Source organism: Triticum aestivum, chromosome 5D (genome assembly GCF_018294505.1).
Source record: "Triticum aestivum cultivar Chinese Spring chromosome 5D, IWGSC CS RefSeq v2.1, whole genome shotgun sequence".
In the NCBI taxonomy this organism is placed as follows: Eukaryota; Viridiplantae; Streptophyta; class Magnoliopsida; order Poales; family Poaceae; genus Triticum; species Triticum aestivum.
This window is the reverse complement of record NC_057808.1, coordinates 210,591,950-210,619,410: the sequence shown is the minus strand read 5'-3', so window position 1 is coordinate 210,619,410 and position 27,461 is coordinate 210,591,950. Positions and strand designations below refer to the sequence as shown.

General features: G+C 44.7%; 1 protein-coding gene across 1 annotated transcript; it reads right to left on the bottom strand.

The window, feature by feature from the left end:
• Nucleotides 1–17,667: 17,667 nt before the first annotated feature.
• Nucleotides 17,668–26,133, bottom strand: LOC123120095 (WD repeat-containing protein 48). Its single transcript, XM_044540108.1, has 18 exons — nt 25,756–26,133; nt 24,806–24,938; nt 24,537–24,695; nt 23,881–23,943; nt 23,603–23,692; nt 23,224–23,517; nt 23,030–23,127; nt 22,277–22,312; nt 21,919–22,039; nt 21,605–21,841; nt 20,679–20,774; nt 20,530–20,595; nt 20,313–20,351; nt 20,099–20,233; nt 19,502–19,854; nt 18,807–18,900; nt 18,161–18,337; nt 17,668–18,077 (listed from the first exon to the last, which is right to left on the bottom strand). The coding sequence occupies exons 2-18, from the start codon at nt 24,902–24,904 to the stop codon at nt 17,979–17,981; spliced, it is 2,256 nt and encodes a 751-aa protein (XP_044396043.1). The 5' UTR covers nt 24,905–24,938; nt 25,756–26,133; the 3' UTR covers nt 17,668–17,978.
• Nucleotides 26,134–27,461: the final 1,328 nt, after the last annotated feature.

Below are 27,461 nucleotides of genomic sequence, written 5' to 3'. Positions count from 1 at the left end.
AAGGACCAAGGCCAAGCGTGCGCGGAAGCGAAGGAAGGAGAAGGAAGAAGAGATAGCTGCTACAGGCCCCGGACATCCGGCCCTACCCCCGGAAATCCGGCGCCCATCATAGAAGACACCCGAAGCTGAACCAAGTCAGCCCGGACATCCGGCCCCCACGCCCGGACATCCGACCCGTCGCGAGCCGCCGGACATCCGGCCCAGCTCCCGGAAATCCGGCGCCCCATCACAGAAGCTGGACCCTGCCAGCCCGAACATCCGGCCCCAGCGCCCGGACATCCGGCGTCTCGGGAAGGCCCGGACATCCGGCCCCCCTCTGCCTGCGTGTAGCGCATCTGGGCCGAGGCCCATGTACCCCTTCGTCCCTTAGACTATATATACTCCCCCACCTCCTCCTAGTTAGTGTTAGCAAAGGATTAGCTCATATGTGAGATAGAGCTTTGCTCATCCATTACGGATCTCCTCCTCGAGAGAGACTGCGGCCCCTCTTCGGAGAAGATCACCTTGGATTCAAGACCCCCTCTTGGGTGGCCCCCATCAAGACCTCCTTTCGGAGAAGAACCGGTTACCTCTTGTATCGTCCTTTGTTGGATTTGGATCTTGTATCTTACCTTTGTGTTCATCGATCTAGCGCATGTGTGATCTATTCTTGTTGGTTGAGTGATTTCTCTCGTGTTTCCCTCGTGTTTTCCCCTCGTGTTCATCACGTTCTTCGTAGGGATCCGCTCCTTTCATGAAAGATCGGCCACCTAGGGTTCCGCCCTACATCATCTTGGATCAGAGCCAGCTTGTCTCATGATATCTTGGTATCATGAGCCACGTTGATCACGATTTCGGAGCCTCCCCGTTGTGTTTTCTAGCCTAGTTTTGTTGATTTCATCCTAAATTCGAAAATTCCCCACCAAAATTAGCCCCCAAATTTTTTGTGATTTGTTAGTTTGATGATGTTTTGTTGATTTTGATCCGTGGATTTGCTTTGTTTCAAGTGGATCTATCTTTCCCACATCTTTTTCCCCCTTTCCATCCACGAAATCTCCGCAATTTTACCCCCGAAATCATCAATTTCCGCCCCCAAAATCGAGTTCCTCGAGTTCATCCTCGGATTTGGAGCCCGGACATCCGGCCCGACCCCCGGACATCCGGCAACCCTGGACATCCGGCTCCTGGAGCACTTTTTCGCGTGCGGTTCTGGACAGACAGCCTCGGAAATCCGGGCTCAACCCCGGACATCCGGCCCCTGGGATTTCAGCTTTCACCGTTTCACCGTTTTGTGCATAACTTCCACATCCGGAGTCCGTTTTTGACGATCTTTAGCTCGTTGAGTAGCTATTGACATCCTCTATCCCGCTAGATAGGTTACATCACCATTTGACTCCATCAAATTTTTGGCATTTTGGCATCTTTGCCTAGGGCTTCCACCATAACTTCCGCATTGCCACCACCGACTTCCGCAACCTAACCAATTTTGTTCCCCATAGTATTTGTGGTTGTTTGAGTTGTGATTCGAGTCTCCTAAGTTGTTTCGGCTACTTAGGGACGGTTGCTTCTTCATCAACCACCACCATAAATTCCGCATAGGCTTACCCACAATACACTTCCGCCATGCCCCAACCTAACCCAATTTTGTTTGTGTTGTGAGTTGTGTCTCCTAAGGTGTTTCGGCTACTTAGGGAACGTGCTCCGAACTCCTACACCGTGTATAGTCCATCCACCTTACCCTCGACTTCCGCATTGCATCTCAAAACCCATCATTGCATTTCCGCAATCCTTTTACGCTTACGCAAAACACCACCACATTCCCGCTACCACCATTTGACATTTGACATTTGAGATTTTGAGTTCACGGTTTTTCCGTTTCCTAAGGTGTTTCGACTACTTAGGGACGAGTATCCGTCATCTTGGTATCTACATCAAGAACACCGCCACTCATCATCGCCTCGGACGGTAACCTCCATATCATCTTGGTATCGTGGTATCCCTCCATTGTATATTCCCTTGCACATTGCATTGTTAACCCCTAGCCCATTTTGCGTCACTTGCCTATCGAGACTAGCCATTTGAGTATTGCCGGCAACTTTACTTGTGCACATTAGTGGTCTACACCTTCCATTGCATACATACCATACCATATTGGTATTATATCATCTCTTGTGTCACAAGTTTGTTCCCGCATATACACTATTGCTATCTTGGTTTGTGCATTGTGCAAAAGTGGCCATATCATACAAAAAAAGAATAAAGTTTTTAAGCAAAAGAGAAAGAGCAAAGAAGCTTGTAAGCAAGTGCCATAGCATCATACCACATTGCATATAAGATTGTCATATCCGATCATCTTGGATCATCTTGAGAGAAACACCGGGAACCATACATACATAGCATACTTGGGATAGAAGTTTATCCATTTTGCATATCATAGGTTGTGCACAAGTGTCGTATCCGCCTATTGAGCAATTGTGCTAGCGTCTCTCTTGAGTTGTGCAACACGAGCGTTTTCCATGGATTCCACATTTTGTGCTCACTCCTTGGTTGCACGACCCCATTTATCTATCCGTGTGTGTGTTTCCGTGTGCCATTCATTGCTATTGGTCTACTTGTTTCACTTGCGAATTTGTGAATCTCTTTCAACATTATTGACTCTTGCTAACATTTTGCATCAAATTTTTTGTGCCACTATCCTCACCGAGCTCCACCATAAGCCTTACTTGTGTAGGTGTGAGAAACCGACAAGAATTGGTACCAATTGTGCTATTTCCTTGTTACACTATTGAGTGATCATTGATCCATCTTCAACATCGGTCAAGGTACATTTGGTATCGTTCTTCTCTTTCTCCCACTCATATTTGCTCGAGTCTTGTGATGGATAGGCAAGGCATTTCATCTCCGGTCTTCGACAACAACGACGGCGCGAACAACTACATCACCAAAATGTCCATCTTCGGACTACAACACGAAATGCAAGGTGCACAATCTACCTTGCGAGAGCGCCTCGACAATCTCGCCATCGACATACACCACTCCGAAGCAAGGAAAAGGGACTACGTCGACACCAAGTTGGGCGAGCTAAAGGATCAACTACGCGACATGGTGGCCGACTACAAGTCTTCTTCCACTTCATCATCCTCAAGGCGGCGGCGAGCAAGTCGATCATCTTCGGAGCACAAATACGATGCAAGCGCAAGTCGTCCACGTCCACATCTCCATAGCGACCATCGCCAACATCGTCATGAAGGGCAAGACACCTCCAAGCATCATGTGCACGACGACGACGAACGACATCTACTATGAGCTCAAGTGCGACAACGACAACATCAACATGAAGATGCTCCACAAGCACTACTTCCCGCCAATTCCAAGCTTCATGAGCATAAGAGAAGACCGCGAGACAAGCACCACCAAGACGGAGCTACGGCTGCACCAACCACTTCGGCATCTTTGCCAAGTACTATCAAGGCATCTTCGCCTTTGGACGTACGGCATCTTCGCCTTCCCACAAGTACGCCTACAACGACTTCATCAAGTCCAAGGCGACCACCTACGAGCGAGGGCGACACTTCCATCTTCGGAAGCCCCTCAAGGAAGATGGCCGAGCATGGGAAATTCCCTTCGGTCATGGAGACGAGCTACGAGGTGCCACATCATATGGGCCTCCAACAACAAGACGGCGACAAGAAGGTTGAGCATGGGACTATCCCTTCAACCAAGGCGGTGATAGGAGTTGAGCATGGAGACATTTGCACCAACGTCTCTCTGACACCCACATATGAAGAGATGCCCCAATTGCCATGTGAGGAGAGCCACCCCACCATGAGTGACATGAGTGACTCCACCATATGTGACATTGAGTGCATTTACCATGAGAGGATGAGTGTGACCACCACTAGCCCCACACATGAGAGCATGCCACACATCCTATGTGATGTTGAGAGCCATTTGAGTGACTCCACCAACCATATGAGTGAGAGCATCTTACCGGGAGTGAGTGAGCCACAACACTTAGTGAGGTAGTTGACACGGCACGTGAGGCCACTATGATTACTTGCTTGGTTACATCACCCATGTTCCATTACTCGCTTTCTTGGGTTGATGACATATATGCTCATGCCTCTCACATGATATATCTTGTTTATTGTCGCTTGCCTCCGATAGTTGCCTCTATGCTTAATGATCTTGGAGACTTGGATACTTCACTTGTGATGCATGCTTGGTTGATTGAGCCTATTGTCTTTGGTTGTAGTTGCATCATATGCTTACATACCATGTCACACCTTGTCCTTTCTTATGATACGAAGGATGAGAACACTTGTTGGGTATCTTACCACTCGAATGATAGGTCTTGCATTTGCACTAACCTCATTTGTTTTTATGAGTGTTTGTCATGTTCTTTCATTTTGAAGGATTCACAAGGCGGTACCATAAAGATACATTTTGGTTATGTGAAGGCGTACATGATGTGCAACACCAACATTTGCAAGAATCTCCTAAAGGTGAACTCCTTCCCTTTGAGCCATTCTCAAATATGCATATTGGATGGGTCATTCTTTCATTGTTGTTTCCTTCTTGTTGTCTACATGACACATCTCGTGAATGGAGGAGCAACATTGGAGATGGACCCTATGGACCTTCAAGTTGAGAAGTGCTCGGACTTAGCGGATGCACCACCGGACCAACACTTCTACCACGACATCAAGCTATGGTACAACACCACCCATAACAAATTTGCATCTTATGCATGGATTGACTCACATTACGATTGCCTTGTTGCATCTTGTATTTCGATGTCATCCATGATATATGGGCTTGTACACTTCCTTAGCAAATTTGTTGTGATCTTTCTTGATGGCATATTCATACATCATGATCATATTGCCTACCATCAATTGCATGATAACTTATTCATATTGAGCATCCATTACCATATTCATGCTATTGATAAACCGTCTCACTATGACATCATTTTGCACCGTGGTTGCATTGATCACATTCACAACACATTTGTGTGCACAATGAATGCTTTTGCTCCCATGAATGCTTTATATCTCATTCCATATCATCTTGCTAAGCTTCATGTGCTTTGTCATGAAAAATCTTGCCTCACGGACTCATTCTTACATGATGGACACTTTGTGTGCGCTAACCATTGTATTTCCAAGTGTTGTTTGTGTTTACTCTTTTTGCATGTGTACCACTCTGGACACACCTTGGAGTACTTGGATTGCGCCATGTTTTCCACTTCGTCCAACTACAAGTCCGTCCACGACAACCGTTTCCATGGTGATGAGGTTTTCGATCCGAGGTCGGATCTTTCCCAAGGGAGGGGAGATGATGCGGAGCATCCGACGATCATCCCCATGTACACTCGAGCCTACGCCATTGGACCTAAGGTGAACTCGCTCCTTTCTGAATCTTCCCTTTCCGCATGCAAGACATGGATGCTACTTCAAGTGCGGACCTTGTTCATACTTAGGTACACCCGAGGAGACCATGGAGAACCCAAGGACCAAGGCCAAGCGTGCGTGGAAGCGAATGAAGGAGAAGGAAGAAGAGACAGCTGCTACAGGCCCCGGACATCCGGCCCCAGCCCGGACATCCGGCCCAACCCCCGGAAATCCGGCGCCCATCACAGAAGACACCCGAAGCTGAACCAAGTCAGCCCGGACATCCGGCCCCCAGGCCAGGACATCCGGCCCGTCGCGAGCCGCCGGACATCCGGCCCAGCTCCCGGAAATCCGATGCCCCATCACAGAAGCTGGACCCTGCCAGCCCGGACATCCGGCCCCAGCGCCCGGACATCCGGCGTCTTGGGAAGGCCCGGACATCCGGCGTCTTGGGAAGGCCCGGACATCCGGCCTGTCGCCCGGACATCCGGCCCCCCTCTGCCTGCGTGCAGCGCATCTGGGCTGAGGCCCATGTACCCCTTCGTCCCTTAGACTATATATACTCCCCCACCTCCTCCTAGTTAGGGTTAGCAAAGGATTAGCTCATATGTGAGATAGAGCTTTGCTCATACATTACGGATCTCCTCCTCGAGAGAGACTGCGGCCCCTCTTCTGAGAAGCTCACCTTGGATTCAAGACCCCCTCTTGGGTTGCCCCCATCAAGACCTCCTTTCGGAGAAGAACTGGTTACCTCTTGTATCGTCCTTTGTTGGATTTGGATCTTGTATCTTACCTTTGTGTTCATCGATCTAGCGCATGTGTGATCTATTCTTGTTGGTTGAGTGATTTCTCTCGTGTTCCTCTCATGTTTCCCTCGTGTTCATCACGTTCTTCGTAGGGATCCGCTCCTTTCGTGAAAGATCGGCCACCTAGGGTTCCGCCCTACATCAACAACTCAAAATCTCAAATGTCAAATGTCAAATGGTGGTAGCGGAAAGTGGTGGTGGTTTTAGAGTTGGCAATGCGAAAGTGGAGGTGGTGGTTGATGAAGAAGTAATCGTCCCTAAGTAGCCGAAACACCTTAGGAGACTCAAATCACAACTCAAACAACCACAAATGCAATGGCAATCAAAATGGGTTAGGTTGCCGAAGGCTATGGTGGTTTTGTGGATGATATGGTGGAGGGCCTAGGCAAAGATGCCAAAATTCCAAATATTTTTTATGGATTCAAATGATGGTGGTACTATTTATTGTGATGGGGGTGTCAATAGCTACAAAACGAGCTAAAGAACGTCAAAATCGGACTTCGGATGAATTAGTTATGACTGAAACAAGATTTTAGCCGTGTCAGTTTCAGGGTTGCTCGGACATCCGGGAGTAGGCTCGCATGATCCGGGTTCGTCAACTCGGGTACTGTTTTCTGGGTGCGTGGGTTAGCCGGATGTCCGGGAGAGGGTCCAGCTGATCTGGGTGATGTCCGGATGATCCGAGACTTGGTCCGGATGATCCGGGCAGGTCAACCTGCTCGGGATTTCCTCTCTGGGACGTGATTTGGGTGGAAAATTTTGATTTCAGGGGGGTCAAAATTGATGGGAAAAGATTTTTTTTGAAGGTATTTCATGGTGGGGAGGTGGGGAAAGCCAAGGTCCACTTGCCCAACAACAAAATCATAGATCAAACACAACAAAATCTCACAAGAACCAACAAAATGCAAGAAATTTTTGGGGCTATTTTTGGTGGGGATTTTCAAATTGGGATGAAATCAAACAAAATTAGGCTAGCAAACGAAGGGGGGACTCCAAATTCATGATCAATATGGCTCGTGATACCAAGATGATGTAGGGTGGAATCCTAATGGCCAATCTTTCACGAATTGGAGGGGGATTCCTCGAAGAACATGAAGAACATGGGGAATAACGGGGAGAAATCACAAGAGGAACACTCAAGAACAAGTCCAATCACACATCCACTAGATCAAATCCACACAAGATCCACAAGGTACATGAAAAATCAAAGGGAAAGATACAAGGTAGAGTTCATCCCAAATCCAAGGAAATGGGTCTTGATGATCTAGATAGATCCTTCCCACAATGGGGTCTTTAATCCCTCGAGATCTTCTCACATGCTCACATGGAGGTCTTGAACTCCATGGGAGTGGTCTCTCTCTCTCTCTCAAGAAGAGAAAGTAAGGAGCAAAGATCAACTAAGATGAGCTATCATATTTGCTAACCCTAGGAAGGAGGTGGAGGAGGTCTACTTATAGTCCAAGCCACGAAGGGGTAAGTGGGAGATAGATACAAGGCCTAAGACCCGTCATGCACACAGGCAGGGCCGGATGATCCGGGAGGGGTCCCAGATGATCCGGGCATCTTCCGGATGATCCGGGTGGGGACCCGGATGATCCGGCTTCGCATGAGGCCTACTGTTGTCTTCGGATGCTGTAGTCGGATGATCCAGAAGAGGGCCCGAATGTCCGGCTGATGCCCGGATGATCCGGATGTCCGGACTGGCTCTAGCCACCGCTTCTTCTTCTTCTCACTTCTTCCGTCTTCTCTTCCACACTTCCCTCGCGGATGGTGTAGACATACACGTGCTCTCGCACTCCTCCTCGTCGATGGTGGAGCTCCAGTAATACCTATACATGCACACAAGAGGAGTGTCGAGTAGTATGCCATCCTTAAGGGGTCAAGTGAACACGTATAAAGGAGATGATTCAGTTTTGTGTATGTGAAGTAGATGTCGCACGTATAACTTGCCATATGGTCTCTTGACATGGTGATGTCCGTAGGATGCTCCGCATCAGATACTCTCCGGGGATGACTCTAATTCAAGGAGTTCATGTATTCACTATGTGTTAATGCTTTGTTCCGGTTCTCTATTAAAAGGAGGCCTTAATATGCCTTAGATTTCCTTATGGACCCCGCTGCCACGGGAGGGTAGGACAAAAGATGTTATGCAAGTTCTTATTATAAGCACGTATGATTATATACGGGATACATGCCTACATTGAATTGATGAATTGGAGCTATTTTCTATCACTCTAGGTTGTAACTTTTACATGATGAACGTCATCCAACACAACTATTCATCGTTGTTCCAATGCCTACGTTTTTCTCATATTGTCTTTGCTAAGTTACTACTGCTACTGCTGCTATTACAATGACTACAAAACTGCTATTGTTCCAGTTACTGTTACCATTGTTACAGCTACTATCAAACTACTATGCTACTAAACTCTTTGTTGCAGAAATATTATTTTCCAGGTGTGGTTGAATTGACAACTCAACTGCTAAGGCTCATAAATATTCTTTGGCTCCCCTTATATCGAATCAATAAATTTGGGTGAAATACTACCCTCAAAGACTGTCGCGATCCCCTATACATGTGGTTATCAGCTTGCTGGACGGTGATGGAGTTGGATGAGATTTATCATGTAATCGAGTCAATTTGTTACGGCTTGATCCCTAATATCTACTATGTTCTGAGATTGATGTTGCTATGACTTTGCTATGCTTAATGCTTGTCACTAGGGCCCGAGTGCCATGATTTCAGATTTGAACCCTCTATGTTATCATCAATATATTTGAGTTCTTGATCCTATCTGCTTGTTGTGTGCACTTGTTATTGTTCTGATCCGTATACCCCAAGATGACAATAATTGGGATACTCTCCGGGGATGACTATAATTTTCGAGGAGTTCATGTATTCACCATGTGTTAATGCTTTGTTTCGGTTCTCTAATAAAAGGAGGCCTTAATGTTCCTTAGATTTCCTTATGGACTCCGCTGCCACGGGAGGATAGGACAAAAGATGTCATGCAAGTTCTAATTATAAGCAACAAAGCCCAAGAAAACAAGTTTATTAACACCAAAGGTGCACTTTTCCATGTTAGCAGAAAGTCGCTCGTTTCTAAGAACTTGCAAGACATCTCTAAGATGTTTGATATGATCATCAAGAGATTGACTAAACACAAGGATATCATCAAAGTATACCACAACACAAATGCCAATAAATTTGTGAAGGACATAATGCATGACACGCATAAATGTGCTAGGCGCCTGAGATAAGTCCATAGGCATGACTAACCATTCATATAGACCAAACTTGGTTCTAAAAGTTGTCTTCCATTCATCACCCTCTTGCATGCAAATTTGATAGTAGCCACTTTTGAGGTCAATTTTTGAGGAAATGGTGGAACCACTAAGTTCATCTAGCATGCCATCAAGGCATGGAATGGGGTGTCGAACCGAACGATGATAGCATTAATCGGATGGCAATCGGAGCACATGTGGAAACTACCATCTTTCTTAGGCACAAGAATAACCGGAATAGAACATGGACTTATGCTCTCGCGTACATGCCCGTTCTTGAGATGGTGTTGCACTTGCCTTTGACTTTATTTTGTCTCATCGGGGTTGACGCGATATGGTGCCTTGTTCGTTAGGGGTGCGCCGGGAACGAGGTCGATGCGGTGCTCGATGCCGCGAAGTGGACGAAGTCCCAGAGGTAGCTCGTCGGGGAAGATATCCATGAATTTTGGCAATAATTGAGACAACACCAAATGTAGATGTTGTGGAGTATTTGTCCTCACCGCTTCATCTTTGCACACAAGTACAAAGTGAAGTACACTCGATGGGTTTTCACTCACATCCCTCATGTCTCTTTTGGTGGCTAAAAGCACTAGGTTTTTCTTGTCACTCATCATGGAGTCACTCAATTTTGGCTTCTGGCGCTCACTCTCTTTGTGGTGGTTCCCTCTCTCACTAGTCTTTCCACGATGGCTCGATGCTTTCTTGTCGATGATGACTTGACTTGGTGACATTGGTCGAAGCATGTACTCCTTTCCCTTCATCTTCAAGCTATAATGATTGGTTCCTCCATTGTGGATGATGCCACAATCGAATTGCCAAGATCTTCTTAGGAGGAGATGGCACACGGACATAGGAACCACATCACACTCCAAGGTGTCTTCGTATGCTCCGATTTTGAAGGAGACTTGAAAGTGTGCTCCACTTGAATGGTTCCAGAGTCACTTAGCCATTGAACCTTGTAGGGGTGAGGATGCTTCATCTTGACCAATTGTAGCTTTGAGCATAACTCTTCGCTTGCCAAATTGTGGCAACTTTCACCGTCGATGATGACCCTGACGGAACGTTCTTGGATGCCCGCTTTGGTATGAAAGATAGGGCATCGTTGGTCTTTATCTTGTTGGTGTTGAAGTGTCAAGATCTTGGAGACAACTAGAGCGGGACTCGAATCATTGTGACAAAACACTTGAGCGTCTTCATCTTCATTCACTTGGCGATGCATGGCCACACGCTCAAGTGCTTCCATTTCTTCATCTCTCATGGAGTCATAGGTACTGTCATCATTGGCAATCATTGTGCGCCTTTTGGGGCATTGGTATGTCTTGTGGCCATGGCCTTGGCAAGTGAAACATTGGATGGAACTTGTCTTGGCGGTAGCATCCGTTGGAGTAGTTGATGATGAAGCTCTCGGCTTGTAGTAGTTTGTAGTAGGACAACTCGAAGAAGTCATAGGTTGCTTGGAACTTGACTTGTCGCCACTTGTGGGTGTAGTTCAAGTAGTGGTTGGAGGTGGTATAGTTGTGGAAGCTTGAGTATATGAGTCATAGGTCTTGGAAGAGTACTTGGAGTACTTGAAGTCATCTTGCACTTGTCGCTCCGTCGTGGTCGCTTGGTGGGCTAGCTCGAGGAGGTTGGAATACGGTTGGAAATCCGCAATTTTCTTGATTGGATGGTTGAGTCCATTCAAGGAACACACCACAGTTTGCTCATTATCTTCCTTGACATTGGCTCGAATCATGGCAATCTCCATTTCTTCATAGTAATCTTCAACCGACTTTGTGCCTTGCTTGAGAAGTTGTAGCTTCTTGAAGATATCACGACTATAGTGTGTAGGCACAAAACGAGTTGTCATGACATCCTTCATTTGGGTCCAAGTTGTGATTGGTGGTTCGCGTTTCTCTCGGCGCCGCTCGATGACTTGCTCCGACCAAATGAGAACATAATCTTGGAATTCAAGTGATGCCATGGCTACCTTCTCTTCCTCGTCGTAGTTATGAAGACGGAATATCTTGTCCACTTTTAAGGCCCATGAGAGGTAGTCTTTAGTGTCGGTGCCTCCGGAGAATTTAGGCATATTGAACTTGAGCTTGTCGTAGCGTTGCGTGTCACCATGTTGATATTGTCGTCGCTCTTGTCTTGGAGGAGGGTCTTCAACCTCTTGCTCCTCTTGTTCCGCTTGATTAGCTTATCATTGAGGGCGAGGGATTCTTGCCCGGTTCCTCCTTTCTTGGCACTCCTCAAGATGCGCGGCTTCCTCTTGGCGTACTTGACGGCGTGCCTCTTCTTCTTCTCCCACACGACGGTTGCACTCATTGACAGCGCGAGTGGCTTCTTGGAGAGCACGTTGTGCTTCAAGTACTTGTTCCTCACGGCGATGTTGTTCTTGTCGTAGTGCACCGCCGTCTTGCTCTTCTTGGCGTTGACGTTGTCGAGCTTGCTCCTTGTTCATGGCATCTTGTTCTTGACGATGATGTTGTTCGTGCTCATGAAGGCGGTCTTGCAAACCATTGCGATGGAATGGATTTTGTGAAGCTTTTATGATCTTGGTGGTCGTCTCGAAGATAAGGACGAGCTTGTGGAAGACTTGCATCCGATGATGTATCTGAAGAATGTCGCCTTGAGTGGCGTCCTATTGACGAAGAAGATGTGGAAGAAGTGCGGTTGACCATCATGGCACGAAACTCTTCCATTTGGGTAGTAAGCTTGGTGTCAAGGTAGTCTCTTGTTCTTGTTTCGGATTGGTGCAAGTCGGTTGCGAGTTGCTCAATGCGGTCGACCAAAACATCATTTTATTGATGCAAGGCTCATTGAACGCCAAAGAGTTGAACCTTTGAGGCGTAGTCGTTTGGTGCGTCTTTCTCATCATAGAGTGGGTTGGAAGAAGTGCTCGGCCTACCCATCATAGTCAAGTAGAGGTGAGTAGGAAATGAGAGAACGAAACCAAAGTTACCTTTTCCAAAGATTGAGGGTGTATTGAGTATCACTCAATGTAATGCTATAATAGGAGAATTGGTACCAGGTTTGTTTCTCACACCTACAAAAGTCAAGCTTATAGAGCAGCTTGGTGAGGATAAGTGGCACAAAATTGATGCAATTGTTAGCAAGATATCAATAATGTGCAGAGAGATTCAAAAATTCACAAGTGAAACAAGTAGACCAGTAGCAACGAGTGGAACACGGAAACACACACGGATAGATAATTGGGGTTGTGCAACCAAGGAATGAGCACAAAATGTGGAATCCACGGAAAACACTCGTGTTGCACAACACTAGATAGACACTAGCAACCGTGCTCAAAAGGCGAGATACGCAACTTGTGCACAACCTATGAGAGACAAAACGTATCGACTTTCTATCCCAAGTATGTTATGTGTATATGGTTCGCGGTGAACTTGCACACGATGATCCAAGATGATCGAATATTTGATGCACTGTAGCGTGATGTTATGGCTATTGCTTACAAGGTCTTTGTTTCCTCTTTGCTTAAAAGCTTTTCTCTCTTTTTTTGGGTATGGCCACTATGAGGAATGCTCAAACCAAGATAGCAATTATGTATATGCGGGAACAACTTGATGACACAAGAGACGATATGATGATATATGCATGCAATGAAAGGTATGTGGAACGCATATCACTAAAGTGCACAAGTAACGTTGCCCGACAATACTCAGTGACTAGTCTCGGTAGGAACGTGACGCAAAATGGCTCGGCGTTAACAATGCAAAGGCAAGGAGAATTTAGAATGATGTTGTCGAGGTTACTGTCCTTGCTTATGGTGGGGTGTCAAAATGGTGAAGTGGTCGTTGTCGATATCGAGTCCGCCACGAAGTTGAGTGGCGGTAATGTCGATGACGAACCATCCCTAAGTAGGCGAAACACGTTAGGAAACGGAAACCGCAAACTCAAATTATAAATGACAAACTTGGCAAAATTGCGGGTGGTTGCGCAAGTCGGAGGTGGTTGCGGAAGAAATGATGGAAAACTGGTCAAATTGTGGGAAAATTTTGGAGGGGTGGAGATGTTGGTTGCGCAGCGCCGGATGTCCGGCTGGTGAGATCCGTGGATGAACTTTGGTGATGAAATTGGGGACAATTTTTTTTGGCAAAATTGAGCGAATTTCATGGATGGAAATGGTGGGGGATGTGTGTAGAAGCTAGATCCACCTGAAACTCTTCGAATCCACAGATCAAAATCAACAATACATCATCAAACCAACAAATTACAAAAAAATAGGTATGGTTCTTTTTGTGGGGATATTTGGAATTGGGCAAAAAAACGAAATTAGGCTAGAAAGTGGGGGTAGGGACTCCTAGATGTGAATCAACTTTGCTTTGATCCAAGACGATCAAGAGCAAGCTGGCTCTAATACCAAGATGTAGGGTGGAAACCTAATTTGATGATCTTTCCACACTTGGAGGGGGAAAAGGGTAAATCAACAAGAACAGTAAGAGGAATCACTCAAACAAACCCAAATCACACATCCACTAGAATAGCATACATGAAATCCACAAGCATAACATGAACAAACAAGAGAAAATAGCACAAAGGTAAGGTTCTTCCCAAAGCCAAAGGAGACAAGGTCTTGATGATAGTCTTCTCCAAGAGGAGGTCTTGATATCCACTTTGGGGCCTTCTCCTAATAGTCTTGATCTCCAAGAGGAGGGGTAGACGAGCAAAACTCTCTATAATATCTCAATATACTTTGCTAAACCAAACTAGGAGGAGGTGGGGGTCTATATATAGTGTTCCACGAGATAGAAGAGGAGGAGAGGGGATACATGGGTCTTTGGACCGATTAGGCACGTGCAGGTGCCGAATGTCCGGGGCTTCGTGGGTCGTAGGATGTCCGGGGCTTCGCGGGTCGTCGGATGTCCAGGATCGGGGCTGGATGTCCGGCCTGGGGGCTGGTCGCAGAACTGGTGTCCGGGAGCCAGATTTCCGGGGCTCGGACGGATGTCCGGAGTTGTCGGGCCGGATGTGCGGCTCCTGGAGCTTTGTAGTGCCTGCCTTGCTGCTATTGCTCGAGCCTTCAAGCGTCGAATGTCTGGCCGATGTAGCATTTCAGCGATTCCTTTCGTCGTGCTCCTCCATGCGCCTCCATGGGGACTTGGTCTTCATTCAAAGCGTCTCCGAGGTGGCCTTCTTCATACCTAGGCACACATAGCATTTCCGACTGAGGTAGTAGCCATGTCTCATGTGGTTCATACGGAAGCTCATTAAGGAGAGATGTCACCTCGGTCTCGATAGCTCTTGCACGTGCTTGTGTCATCGATCCTCTTGGAACTTGGGGAGACGAAGGTAGGTCCATGGGGATGACCGTGGGATGCTCCACATCAAGGACCCCTTGCAGCCATCAGTCGCCAAAGAATCCATCACGGGGCACCACACCTGCATTGCAACACCAAGATCCATCTTCATCATAAAGGAAAGACCAAGACAAGGAAGAAGGAAGAGGGAGTCTCGACCAAAGCCCCGCACTGGGCGGAGGGCATGTGCCCTCTCCTCCACTAGCGCCGCCATCTCCACCTCGGCACCACTGCCTCCATCACCATCACCACCATGACTCTCTCCTTCGCCAACATGTTGTTGGGTTGTAAATTGACTCTAACCTTTATGTTCATTACTTATATGTCTAAGTAGTTTTCCTACTTCCCGGGGATGTGTAGTAGCCCAAGTATTTATATAAGGTGAATGCAAATAAGATATTTGGTCTGTGTTATATGGTTTGTGGCAATGCTCTTCATGTTATTGTGCAAAAGTTGACTTCATAATATTTTGCCCTTCATGGACATGAAGGACATTATTATCATTACAAAGCGGGTTAGAGGTACAACGGTGATAGAAGTTACCTTTCTCCTTAGCAGACCATTGGTAAGAGATATCGGAGACCCATATGCTTTATGTCACATCCATGAGGAGACTCTTAATCATTATCGTATTTTGGCAGCAGTCATGAAGGGTTAATGGTGGTTTGTGCATGATGCGGGACTAAGGCATTAGTATGTATCTTATTGTTGGATCTTTTCTCACATAACACATATTCCAAAGATTATGTATCTACCCAAATGGTAGATTATGATTAACGGTGGTGAATTCGGACTCCAAGTGAATGCCTTTAGCCATATTACAGCTTCCTTCATCTGCATTAAACCTCTTTAGTTACTTCCTCATTTAGTCTTAGTATTTAATTTACATTCTAATTCATACTTAGTTAATTCTCTTATTTACCATACTCCTATGAACCGATAGAATAGACTATTCAAAGCTAAGGTTTGAGTGCGAGGTTAATTGCGTACGTGGCAACGTAGTTGTCGGGCTAATAGTTGGCTTCCTTTGGCTCCCCTAGTTTGACACATAAACTGGGTTGCAATACTACCTATGAACCGCGCTTCAACTAATCATGTGCACTTGCATTACATCAATGGTCTATTGTATAGAGCCTTACATAATAATTTCTCGGTAATGTCGACTCAAAGCATCCAAGATTTGGATCCCTGGAACAACATAGGGATAACCGGATGCGGCAGAAGCAACCCCGACAATAGTTTCGCTCAACAACGCACAAGTCTAGAACAGAATACCAAAACAACCAAAGCAAATGGAACCAAGAGTGAAAACATAGGACTTAGCCAACCGTTAATAGGAGCGGAGAGAAGCCAAATACCTAGGCCAACCCTAAACGGCAAGGTTCCCTAACTCCTCGACATGGAGGCCTTTCTTAGTAGCACCAACTTCAAAATTGGTCATATCACAATTGAAGCTCTACGAGATTGAAGATTGACAAGTTATCATTCCTAACAACAGAAGCCAATCTCCTCGTTCTGGTCTAAAAACCAGTGTCTCTGTCTCAAAGCACATTTTCAAAGGATCTTTTCTGAGTTCTAACTGAACAAGAGCAAGATCCAATAGCTTGGGTAGTTTTACTAAACCGAAGATAGTGTCCCTTAAATAAGATAATATAGTGCTTCTAAAGGAGGGTGATACACCTGGCTATACATTCCTTTAGGTACTTAACCTAATTCGGACAATGCATTTTAGGCGACCTCACAACTAAGTAACCTTTCAAAAGGATTAGATACATGTCATAATTACCATAGTCCATAAATGCTAGATGATATGCCGCGCATTGCTACGGAAATTGCTGCGATATATGTAAATGAAATTGATTTGGTACCGTGAATTTATCACTTTTTTCTATAAACATAGTAGAAGTAGTTTGCAATATATTTTAATGATTTGGTTGTACTGGGCGTGAATATTTGGATTAATAATATATGGACTGAACCTAAAATACATATTATATATTTTATTTGATTAGTGTACAGTTGAAAAATATCTATTGAATATAAGTAAAATAATAGAATGGAGAATCTTTTCCCATGCATGTTGAGTAAGCCCTTGATGAGGGGGGCATGTGTGGAGAGGTTGGATGTGTGCAGGCTGACATAAATAGAAGCGGTGCGGATGATACCCGTGTTGCAGCAAAGATTGGATGCAATAATTCCATGAGATTTGACGGTATGAAACTTTAGTGTTCTATTAGCAATATGAGAAATGAAACTCAAGAACATATAATTAAATTTATTTGATTTTTATATAGTTCTAAAAAATTTGTTAATATAACTATCATGCATGATGCATGTTAAGGTGGGTATTTTCCCATGTAAAGTGGCACAGTGAATTGGTGTAGTTGAATGTTAAGAGAATTAAATTTGGTGGGGTACATGGTTGCATGCCAAGAGAATTGAGTTAGTGGGGATTACATGCAAAGTAAACGATAGAAAGAATGTGTGTCCAAATAGTACTCCCTTCATATCTAGACAAATCTAAGAGTAATTTGGACAGAGGTAATACAAACATACAATGAAACAAGCCATATAAGTTCGATTCCTCCAAGATTCCTATGTAATTTATTGGAAGGAAAGAGGGCCTAGAATGCTTCGACTATATTCAATTATCATGACAATCTGTTGCAATGCCAAACACACTCAGATTCTCTTTTTCAACAATTGACCAACCTGACCAATGCCCTGAATATTTGGGCCCGGCACACAGCAATGCAGACTTTCACGTGAACAATGCAAAACAGAAATAATTTTTTCTCTTACACCTCATCCCAAGACGATGGAAACAGGGTTAAGTCTAGGAGCAAAAAAAAATGTTTTCTTACAATCAAATCATTTTGTACGTGGAGGGGGGAGAAATAATTTCTTTTACCCATTAGAAGCTTTATTGAGAAATCCAAATCTCTAGATATACAAGCCTGGTAGCCAGCAGATCATTACACCTGTGCTATGATACAACCTCACTAGAAGCCTGGAGATACAAGATTCACAGAAAAACTTTACAGAGGAATTAAGTTGCTGTAGTTCTGGGAACGGCACCAAAGAGCAGCACAAGAGTGGAACACTTGCATCCTATAGGTCATATGGTTATCTTCAACGATGCCGTCTCCAATGCAGATATGCTCAGCACCTATGGTGAACCAAATGAACGGATGTATTTTAGGTTGCAATCATCTTGATTGGACCACTCTGTAATTAAGAATCAAATCCTCCGGCTTCTTCCAAATATATGTCCTCACAGTCGCCAAACTCATCTCAGGTGACAGAACCTGCTGCAAAAAGCACAATGATAAGTTTGCTCTCAAACCACAAAATGTAATGCGGGCTTCCATTATGCCTTATGAACACTTGCCTGGTTGTTGCACAATATCTCAACAGAAGGTTTCAGTTTTTGCCATGGCTTTAATCCAGGCCGTGAAGAACTATCTAGGGCTGATGTGCCAGAGGTCAAACCCATGGCAAATGTGCTGTCCGGACTTCCATCCAATGGTTTCTCAAGAACAAGCTTCTCAACAACATAGTTAGCAACCTGTACACACAAACAAATTTAATAGATGACATAAAATAAGATGATACATAACAACAGCAATAACTTGTTCATAATATGTGACTGTATCGTATTATCAATATTTGTATGATTCGGCTAAGGTACTGAAAAATAGCGTTAGACACCTATTGTCGAGGTAGTTAGCTGCTCAAAAAACAAAGGCAGATAAGAAAAAACTAGTTAGTTAGCTATCTCCACGTTTCTTCCCATGTACTCCCGCCGTCCCAAAATAAGTGTCTCAGCCTTAGTACAACTTTGTACTAAGTACAGAGTGAGACACTTATTTCGGGACGGAGAGAGTATGTAACCAATTGACATATAGTACTTCCATGGATCGCCAAAGCTGCTTCCATCCTTCATCTTATGCCACTTTTTTTGTCAAGAGAAATTCACCCTTTGCAACTTAAATCTTTAACTTTGTTCTAGATAACTGATTTCAGTAACCTCTTACTTTGAGAACTCGCAATATCCGTGGAGCGCTGAGTTTCCCTTGCGTTATGTTTGGTGCAGGTGAGCCTTCGGCCGGATGCAAATAAAAGCCACACCTACATTTCAAAAGGAGAAGCAGTGTCAGGAACATATTTACTGAGAGCTCGAATTTTCAGTCTGCAAGTGGTTCTCCCAATTAGGGTATATTGCAGAACAAATAATCACATCATTAACTGAAGGAAATAAAAAAAGACAGACCCAGTGCTAGAAGCTCCCACACCAGGTGGGGTCTGGGGAAGGTAATACAGCTTCACGAAAGTTCAAGGATAAATAAACAGTAAAATCATACTAGCATATTTGAGCTCAAGGATGGACAATCACTCCACACCAAAATCATATATCATCTTTTTAGTTCCGATATTCATTGTCACCGCTACATGAAAAATATATGTATGGAAACATACCATGACTGACTGGGTTCAAGACTTGGAAGGTCATAAGAAAATGGCCAGAACAAAAAACTTGCAACAATTTAAAAGTTAAGCATTATCACAATAACACGGGCTTGCAAACTACTGCGATAAAGTGTTTCGCCTTCTAAAATGCTTTGCTACTCCAATTACTAAGGTAGCTATATCCAAGGACGGGAAACATGTTTCAAAGATATAAAATAAAAATGTCATCTCGGGATAAAAACATGTTGAGATGATAAATTACTTTGTGTTCTCTTTTGGAAATCGGCCGTTCTCAGCACAGTCCACACACCACCATGGCAAATCATCCTCGGTTCCATCCAAATCGGTAATTCTCTTTCTCCAAGGCCCTCCACTAGAACTTTCCGTGATAATTGATGGAGGCGAAACCGTGGAGAACTCAAACGAGGGAAGCACATTATTTGCATGGTTTTCGCTTCCATCGTCGACGTCGGATCTTGGATGCGGTAAGTTTTTCAATGATACATCTTTCCCTATTGAAGAATCACCATTGGACAAGCTGTGTTGGCCTAGTTTCGGCCTTCGTTTACTCCAATGAACTAACAAACCACGAAGAGTCTCATGAGCCAAATTAATCTGCACAATTTTTGGACAACTGTTCAGAAGAAGACTTGCTAGTGGCCCATACTATGGCAAAGTGAATTTCTTTAATAGGTGTAATGAAAGGTTTACATAAAAATGAAATGACAAATATTAATAACAAGATATTTCCGTTGCAACTCAAGAACATAGATGAACTACTGATCCAACTAATTTCTGAACAGTAAGCTTAAAACAAAAAATAACCATAGTCCGCATTATGATATGTTTTCGTGCAAACCTTAAGATCTTCCTGTGCTCCAGTAACATTCAAATCAACCGCATATATTTCTGCAGAAAAGCATTGTGGAGTATCCAGGTGAACAGACAGGCACCCCAATCGAGCATCCATGGTGAACCATGCAGGTATACTAACCTAAAATAGAGAAGCATGTGACATAGCAATATGCAGAGCATCTTTAAAAAAACATAAACAAAAAAAATGGCAGGCATACCATCTCAAATAACTCCTTTTTCTTATCATCAAACGAAACCTGCAAGCAAAATGAAGTGGCTTAACATTCTAGCAAACCTTCCAATTTATTCAAAGAGATCCATATGAAATGTGAGCTTCCCAAATTTGGATACGACCTAGCAATGCTACTAGCTCTTAACATTTGTATATTATCCATGAGGAAAAGTGCACTCAAGACATCGAGAGGGAATAGGAACCTTGCCAAAATCTTCGATAACAGCTCCTCGAGTAATCTCCCATAATTTGACAGAACCAACAGTATCCTGTAAAATAGGATGAAGGTGGATGATGCCACTTGTTGCGTTTGATGACAACAAAGACAAATTTGAAAATATCTTATAATCACCTTTGTCAGGACATGCCTTCTATTATTCATGATCTCATGTTGAACTATAGCTGGAACTCCAGGAATAGTGAAAGATGGCTCTTTGTATACAGGCACCTAGAGTGGTTTAGAAAATAGAAGTTATTAACATGTACACCTGTGAAAGATGACCGAGTAAAAGTAACTGTTGCTGGTCAGTCAAGCAAAAACAGGTATAGGGTTGAGTAGATCAATCAAACATGGATATCATAAGCACATAATATAAGACAAAAGGCTAAAAAAAACTGATGTGTATCTGGCATTAATTTTGAATAGTGCCCAAAGTAGAATATAAACATAGAAATTACGTAGCAAAAAAAACCAGTGTTTATTTGCCATCATCTCTGAGAAAAAACAGATAGCTGGTTAACATGGGAAAAACAAGACCTCAAAGTTAATATTACATGGCTTGCATTGCATGATCCCATAGATCTACAATAATTTGCCCCAAAGTTAACAGACATGTAAATAGTTTCTATTTAAACAAGTCCTCCATCTATACAAATATAAAAGGACTCAAAGGGGCAGATCCAACTAATCTCGACCATCAAACCATGCCAATCAAACAACCTAGATTACTCCAACGTTGAGCACTCAAACATCAATTAATATCATACATAATATCTAGGTGAGTGCTAACCACGTAATTAACGCGCAGTTAATATCCTACCTAGTATCAACATGCAACCAATATCCAAAATAAAAGCAACGTGCATTGCATGTACACGATTACTAGTCAGCTATAGGAGATGAAACTATCATCACAGATTGCATGTCTCGGAAATAATGAGTTATGAACTTATTATTATGGCACATTCAGAAATGTGTCGTCACTGCTCGGAAGCCAGAACATATCGTGTCTGATAAAATAACGTAACAGATGAAAAGATGGCAACTGTCATGCTTACAGGTGCTGATCCTTCTAAAGAAGCTCTTGCTCTTGAGAATGACAAATTCCCAGCTAAGAATGAGCCACCCTTTTGAAAAACCTTCTGTGGGGTTTGCCCTTCAGCTGGCCATCCATAAACAGAAGAATCAGTTGTTGCAACCCATATTGTATCATCTTGCAAGGACAACTGTAGGATTGGGTGTTCATTTGTGCATAGTAAGACACTCTCTCGTGTGGAGAGGTCTGTCAGGTACACCTGTACCAACGGAAAACAGAGAAGTTCAGGACTTAGAACTGTAGACATTATTCAACAAAATGAGATATTTTACTCACGGACTGATCTCTTCCACCACTATAAACATGACCAAATGAAGGGGTGCTTGCGAGCGCCCAAACCGAATCAGTGTGAACGGCATAAGAATGCACACAGCGTTGCTGTCCTAGATCCCATAGTCTGCAAAGTATGAACATATTTAGACAAGATGCAAAAAATTGTTTGCAGAATCTATGCATGCAAGCTAACATGCCCGCGACGCAGTGATTGTCCGCGATGCCGGAAATTAGTTAATGCACTGTTACTTTAATAATCGTGCTGTGTTAATAATATTCATGTGGACGTTCACGGACGCATCCACCTGCATCCCTACTTGGCATCATGACCAAATACAGAAAATATGAACTTTGTATTTACCTTATCATCGAGTCAGACGAGCCTGATAGACAATACCTGGAAAAATATGTTATACAGTGTTAACTAGTTACAAACTTCTAATGAAAATAGATGGGATTCAACAAAGTTCCACAAAGCCTGTCAACATTATCTAGTGTTGGTCAACACCATTTTTTAAACCTTGCAGCCAAAATCGGGAATTTAATCATCAAAAACCACATGTTCCTTTCAAATATGACACATCAGCTCCCACAAACAAACATCTGCATCCTAGTCAGTTTTTTTGCCATGTGAGTTATTTCCATCTCATCAACTAATAACACATAGAAGTGGCTGACATTGACCATTGCCTGACTAGGATGGTAACCAGCATAATGACCATGCCAATTAATGTCCCCTTGGGCAGTCAATCGATTTCAGTGGTGAAGTTATGGCTTTTGAACTACTGATCACGTGACTAATGCAACCTAAAAGATAGTGGATAATTATTTGCAAAAGATAATGATTCAGCAGTAACCTTTCTCCAAAATATAAAGGGCTTGTTGTTGACTGCAACTATAGGAAACTAAAAATGCTAGGCCAGGAACATGTATAGATGATAATTTATGGTCTACAAAGTTGTATATATGGAACACATAAATGGGTACAATATTGTCTGAGCTGTTCTATGATTCACTTTTGAAACATCTAATGTCATCATAACGAATCATTTCCAGACAATGCATTATCTTAGATGAATCTATGAGAGAACTTTGATGATGCCTAAACACAAACCTTCCAGTGGAATCAATAAGCAAAGCCCTGATATTGTCAGTGTGCCCTCTCAATTTCATGTTCTTAGAACCTGTCCTGGGATCCCAAACACGAACAACCTATATCAAACCAGTAGGAAGTCTATAAGAAAAGGTCCAAATAAAATGGCAGTTAAAGGATCACATGCTTGCTCTTGAAAATGAATAGTGCAATACCTTTTCAGTACCACCAGAGACAAGCAATGTCCCTGTATCATTCATATCCAATGCATAAACTGAATCCTTATGACCTTTGGCAGCAATTGGACTGTACCCATGTGATTTTCCGTTGGTAGAAACAATGTTGCCACTAGAATTTACATTGCACAAGGTTGACAAAGCAGGTCCGGAGTTTCCGTTAGGAACCTCATCCTCTTTTGCATCTACAGATTTGGCTATAGGTGCAATAGCAGCATCAAGATCCCATATGAAGACCTCACCACCAAGGCCACCAGAGGCTACAATATTGCTCTACAGTAAAGGCACAAAAAGCATATAAAATATAGTAGATATAGAACTAATACTTCCACATAGTCATAGGTCTGGCAATGTATACATTCTTTTCAGCCGCAGCAAGACATATCACATAATCAGAATGCTGGCGGAGAGTCTTGGTACAAGCACCATCTGCTAAGCAATTCCACACCTGTAAAAAATAAGTATTGGGGCTTAGTTTGGGGTTTCTGAAACATGCCTGCCGAACTTATTTTATAACGCTGTGAAAAAATAGCCACACAAACATATATTGGTTAGGCAACCAAAAAAAAAGGAAACAAAAAAGCATGCAGGCACAACAAAAAATATCTAGAAACAGGGGACACTGAAACAACAAACCTTTAATGTGGTGTCTGAGGAACAGGAAACAAGATTTTGGCCAACAATAATGGCATCGTTAACCTGCACAATAAAGATAGCAGCTTGTAAAACAAGGCAATACTTCAGCAGTGATACAAGAGAGTCAACACATGTAAGCAGGAAGCAAGTATCAGTTCAAGTCCTGACAGATTTATTTCTCCATCCACTAACAGAATCTACTGCCTAACTTTCATAATTGGACAATAAAACTATGTAGGACTAGGAGAATCTTCCATCCAGCCCATCTTGTTTCACTTGGATACAAGTAACAAATAATTTAGCAAATATGGCAAAGGTTACAGGGACTGGCCCTGCTCCCAAGTATTGTCCAGAACTCCGGATGGCCTCCCACCCATTTACAAAGGATACACAGAATTTCAGACTCGAACAGCACAATAAAAAATATATGCAAAAAAGGCAAAGATGGAAGAACAACCGAAATGAATTGATTGTACCGAACTATAAATATGTTAACAAAATGTAATGACAACACCCACTATTTGATGTTGAAAACTAGTTTGATACTCTTGAGCTAATAAATTACAAAAGAAAATGATCCAATGGCAATTCAAATAGAAACAATACCGCAGTTTCAAAATGTAAAATCAGCTGGAGGAGTACATAGAAAAACATACCCAATCAACATGTGACTCAAAGGTTGCTGAAAAGTTTGCATCCCCATTTTGGTATTCCCATCTCTTCAAGGTACCATCGCGACTCCCAGTAAAAAGATACTCACTTGTACCAGAAGCAGAAGCATTCAGGTACGACAAGCAGTTGATTCCAGCACAATGCTGAAAAACAAGCAGAAGGAAATGCATGAGGACTTTTGGGTGTAGCAAGAACTGTTTCAAGCTAACTGCAATACCTAAGAACAACTAGTTAATACTGAAGCAGGGCTGACCTTTTTATTATCAGCATCATTGAGCACATATGTGAAGCGCTTCTCCTTTCTCGGTCGACTTGAACCGGCCGTGTTTCCGGCACTCCCGACACGATGCATTGAAAGGTGGATATGTATCAAAAACTGCAGTAGCCTAACATACAAAACCAGCGATAAATTGTTTCAATTTAACCGTGGATGAATCGATGCTGGATATTTTATAAAGAATTTGAGATTGCATAATCTCCAGTATGCTAATAAAGCTTCCTGACAGGGCGGGTTGACATAACATTGGGAAATTTTGGAGCAAAAGAAAGTGCAGCATCTAGCAACAGTTAGAATTGAGATGCAAAATCTCGAAGTTACACAAATCAATTCGCTGAATGTACTGCTATAAAAATCACAGACATATAGAGTTCCTTCTGATTACTGGTTCAAAGGAAAAACGCCAAAACAGGAAGCACCATTTCACATATTACCGAAAACTCACTTGACCAAACAATGGTGAGTCACTCTGACCCCTACTTTTCCCCATCAAAAGTAAATAGTTCCTATTAAGTTTTGAACTGAAGTATTAATGATCCCACATGTAGCAAAACAAGCTGGCAAAGTACCATGGTTCACCATGGCGCTAGTCAGAAGACACACCAGCACTAGGTACCTAGGCAGGAGGGTGTTGCCCACGCCTAGGCATCCGCCTCTTCGAACACTGATAAACGATCCCCCAACCCACACCCACCCCGGCACAGGGGCATGGGGAGAATAAACTGGTGCTAGTGGTGTTGTTCAGGATCTCAAAGTAGTATTAGTTCAGGGGCCGAAATACATGGGCGATGGGGCCTTGACAGTCCTAGCGATGAGAATAGGGTCAACTGAGACCGATCTTGAAGAAAGGGATCTGGCTGGATTCAATTGCTCGCTGCGCGAAGAGCAAAACACGCGATAATCTGAGCAAGCTAGGGCTTCCTTACCAGCAAAAGGGATCGCGTCCCTTCCGGATGACCGCGCCAGTCCAGGAGCAGCAGACGGGATCAGCGGAGAAAGTACGCGAGAACCGAGCCTCGTAGCATGCGTCCTTCGGCGGGAGGCGACGGCAGCGGCAGACGAGGAGGAGGAGGAGGAACTCGGTGTGGGCTTCAGCGGTGGGAGACTCAGGGGCGATGCCGCGGGATTGGGAGCAGAAGGTGCCGCCGATCGATCTGGTTGGGGTGGATAGGGGTTGGGGCGCTGGGGAGTGGGACGGGGTTTTGCGCGGCGGCGGTAGCGGTTGTCGCGGCGAGGTGAGGGCGCGACGGGGGGGCGGAGCGAGGAGGAGGAGGAGGGCGAGGACGAGGAGGCAGGTGGGTCAATAGAGGTGTCGTGTGCTTCCGCTTGCAAAAGGCCGGGCCGATCCGGGCTGGGCAGGGCGGTCCCAGGGCCTGTTTCGTTGGAGGCCATACAGGCAGCAATCTCAGCCTCATGCTTGAGAAATCCTGCATGTGTCAGGCAGCTTTCTCGTGAAGCAAACCAAACAGCCCCTAGTCTGTAGGTTGAATAGTTCTGGATAGATTTAGCAGGCCGGAAACGGACGGGAATGTTCACTGCGCGTGATAAGACGGCTCGGCGCCCCAAACGCATCTCAAACGTCCAGGTGGACGGTTCGGCCGGGTGACCAAGACGGGCTTCTCAAACGGGCCTCAAACATCCAAGCTGATCGCCACCCTTCATATCCAGCCCAAATCTGGAGCATATATGGTGTGCGCGTGCCCGTTCGCGACGTCAGACTTGGGATGGGGTCCCACATTAAATCGCTCGGAAAACCAGCGGTCAGACGGACGTCTCCTCCGATACGGGGTGTGAACGCCGCGTGGCGCTGCTCCGGCTCGCCGCCCGAGGCCAAATCTGGCTATTTAAACTAACCGGCGTCCCCCAACCCTAGCCACATCTACCTCCTCCCTGCGCCACCAACCCGAGCCCATCCACCACTCTCTCGCTCCGCCGTTCTTCCCACGCCCTCCGGCATCGCAATGGTTCGGCAAAAGAAGACTGACCGACTATGCTATGCTCACGCCGGAGCGCAGGTTCCAGATTGAGCATGAAATCCGGGGAAGGCGCGCCGCCCGCATCGCTGACGCCCTGCCTCCGGACTCGCGGGAGACGGAGGAGCAGGAGGAATAGGAGCAGCAGTCGGCTCTGATGAAGGTGGCAGATCCGGAGTAGGACGAGGCGGAGCAGTCGGAGGAGGAGCTCGCGTCGGCTCTGGGTTTCAACATGGAGCTTTGTGCATAAATCAAAGTTCTCCCAATGAGCTGAAACTTTTTGACGGTTTTTCTTTGGAACAAAAGAGGCACTAGAAGCTTCATGGGAGGGCCAGAAGAGCCACGAGGTGGACACAACCCATCAGGGCGCGCCAGGCCCCCCAAGCGCGCCCTGGTGTATCGTGCTCACCTCGAGGCCCATCTTCGCGTGAAATCGATGCCAAAAAATCCTATAAATACAGAAACCCCCATAAATAACCCTACATCAGAAGTTCCGCCGCCGCAAGCCTCTGTAGCCACGGAAAACCAATCTGGACCCTGTTCCGGCACCCTGCCGAAGGGGGAAATCATCACCGGAGGCCATCTTCATCATCCCGACGGCCACCATGATGAGGAGGGAATAGTCCACCCTCGGGGTTGAGGGTTTTTACCAGTAGCTA

Coding starts and splice junctions, on each gene's coding strand:
- LOC123120095 (XM_044540108.1), bottom strand. CDS start 24,904: ATGCATCGTGTCGGGAGTGCCGGAAACACGGCCGGTTCAAGTCGACCG. Junction 23,944..24,536: donor TTGAGTCACATGTTGATTGG/GTATGTTTTTCT, acceptor TTTATTGTGCAG/GTTAACGATGCCATTATTGT. Junction 18,338..18,806: donor GGATATTGCGAGTTCTCAAA/GTAAGAGGTTAC, acceptor TTGTGTGTACAG/GTTGCTAACTATGTTGTTGA.